This window comes from Lactuca sativa, chromosome 8 (assembly GCF_002870075.4).
Source record: "Lactuca sativa cultivar Salinas chromosome 8, Lsat_Salinas_v11, whole genome shotgun sequence".
Taxonomy (NCBI): Eukaryota; Viridiplantae; Streptophyta; class Magnoliopsida; order Asterales; family Asteraceae; genus Lactuca; species Lactuca sativa.
In genome coordinates this window covers 148,860,872-148,862,879 of record NC_056630.2, presented here as the reverse complement: position 1 = coordinate 148,862,879, position 2,008 = coordinate 148,860,872, and the positions used below count along the sequence as shown (strand labels likewise).

Here is a 2,008-nt window from a genome sequence, read left to right as displayed (position 1 = left end):
ACAACCATCATAGATTCATATACACCATTACAAGAAAATGCTTCAAAATGTAAAGTACCATGATAGAAAGCATTAATAGGACCAACTTCATTATTAAATGTAAATCTAAAACCTTGTCTGTACAAACCATGAATAGAAATAATATTCCTCGTCATCTATGATGAGTAGCAACAATCATTCAACTCTAATCCTAACCCATTACTAAGCACTAAAAAATAAATCCCGATCTTGGTGATAAGAAATGATTTCCTATTCCCTATTATCAGGTTCATCTTCCTATGCTCCACATCCCTCCTTCTTCTTTGCCTCTATAAATCAGAACAAATGTGAAAACCACATCCTGTATCAAGGACCCAAGGACAAAAATGTGATTAGTTATTAGATTGAATAGTATAAATACATGTGAATGAGTGCTTTATCTTGCTATCCTTGATTTCCTACAAGAATTTTGGCCAGCTTCGTTTCCAATGCCCTTTGTCGTTACAGTAGAAGCACATTGCTTCTTTAGGATCGGATGAGGGAGTGGCAGAACCGGCTTTACCTTTGGATCCATTTGAAGAGGATCCATCATAGAACTTTCCCTTATGGATCTTAGAGGGAGCTTTCATCTTCTTCCCTCTTCCATGTCCTATAGCAAGGATGGGGGCAAAAACAGTAGGGGTGCACTCGACAGCTTTGTCTTTAAGTCCACTTTCAGCAATTCTCAACAATTCTTGAAGTTTGATCACGGTGACTTCCTCCTTGTTCATATGATAAGTCATCTCGAACTGATCATAAAAAGGAGGTAAAGAGTGGAGAATGATATCAATCGCCTACTCTTTGTCAAAGTTGACATTCAACTTGAGCAGACGATCCACATACCTTTGCATACATTGCAAGTGCCTTGTGATGGACTCTCCATTTTTAATCTTGCTTTTTATTAAGGAGGCGACAATCCCGTACCTTTCTTGACACACACTTTTATGATTCTTTTCCATCATATCTTGGCACGTCTCGTAAGGCCAGTAGTCCTCATAGAACCGCTGGAGCTTAGGAGTCATAATGTCTACCATTATACACGACACCTTTGCCGTGTCTTTTTCGTGAGCCTTATACTCAACTCTTTCTTCGACAGAAGCTTTGGTTTCATCTATATATTTGAGCTTTTCGTCAATGATGTATTCTTTCTCATCATATCAAAGGGCCATGTGAATGATGCAGATCCAATCATTGAATTTGGATCCATCCAAAGTGACCCTCCTACAAATGTTCAAAAGAGAAAATGAGCTTAAGGAGTTTGAGTTTGATTCAGAAGCATTGTTAGAGCCAGACATCTGAAAAGGAAAAGGAACAAAGTTTAGAATAGATAAGAAATCCTTAAGATAACAACCAAATGAAATATTAAGGCTAGGAACTGACACTATAATTCACAATTCGGAAAAGGGATGCCGTAATCCAATTGCAAATTATATGAAGGTAGGTAAATGACGATTTACCAATTCCTCCATGAAAAATGAAATGAACAATTAGGTTTTAAATGAAATAAAATTCCTATATTCTTTTGTGATTCAATGAACTTTTCAATGACATGTGAATAACCATGCAAACTAGATTAGCACTCTCGATGTCTTTTACCACATAATCCATGTGCCGGTTAACCAAACACGCTCCATTGATTTATGGTAATTCTCGAGCTACCCTTTGCCACCCTTGTTAGTCTAATTTTGTGTGTCGGTTAACCACACATGCTCCACTAACGACTTAGCAAGGTGAAAAGTGCAATTTCATTGAATAGCATCATTTTCACATTTTTCCTAAAGTATCTAAGATTGGAAATTTATAAAAATGTTTAGGTACTTTATAATATTCATTATACTTATTAATGAGTAATTAATATCCTATCATACTTGTTCGGCTAACGACCCTCCACCAATCAAGGAACCGGTGGGTGAGAGAGGACACTCATTCAACCGCCATTTTATAGGTAGTTTCCTTATACCCTCTTGTAGATCAGATTTGTGAATGAGGC

The 2,008-nt window shown here is 37.0% G+C and overlaps 1 protein-coding gene across 1 annotated transcript; it reads right to left on the bottom strand.

The window, feature by feature from the left end:
• Positions 1-437: 437 nt before the first annotated feature.
• LOC128127857 (uncharacterized) lies at positions 438-761 on the bottom strand. Its single transcript, XM_052766569.1, has one exon. It carries the CDS (start codon positions 759-761, stop codon positions 438-440), a length of 324 nt encoding a protein of 107 aa, XP_052622529.1.
• Between the last annotated feature and the right edge of the window lie 1,247 nt (positions 762-2,008).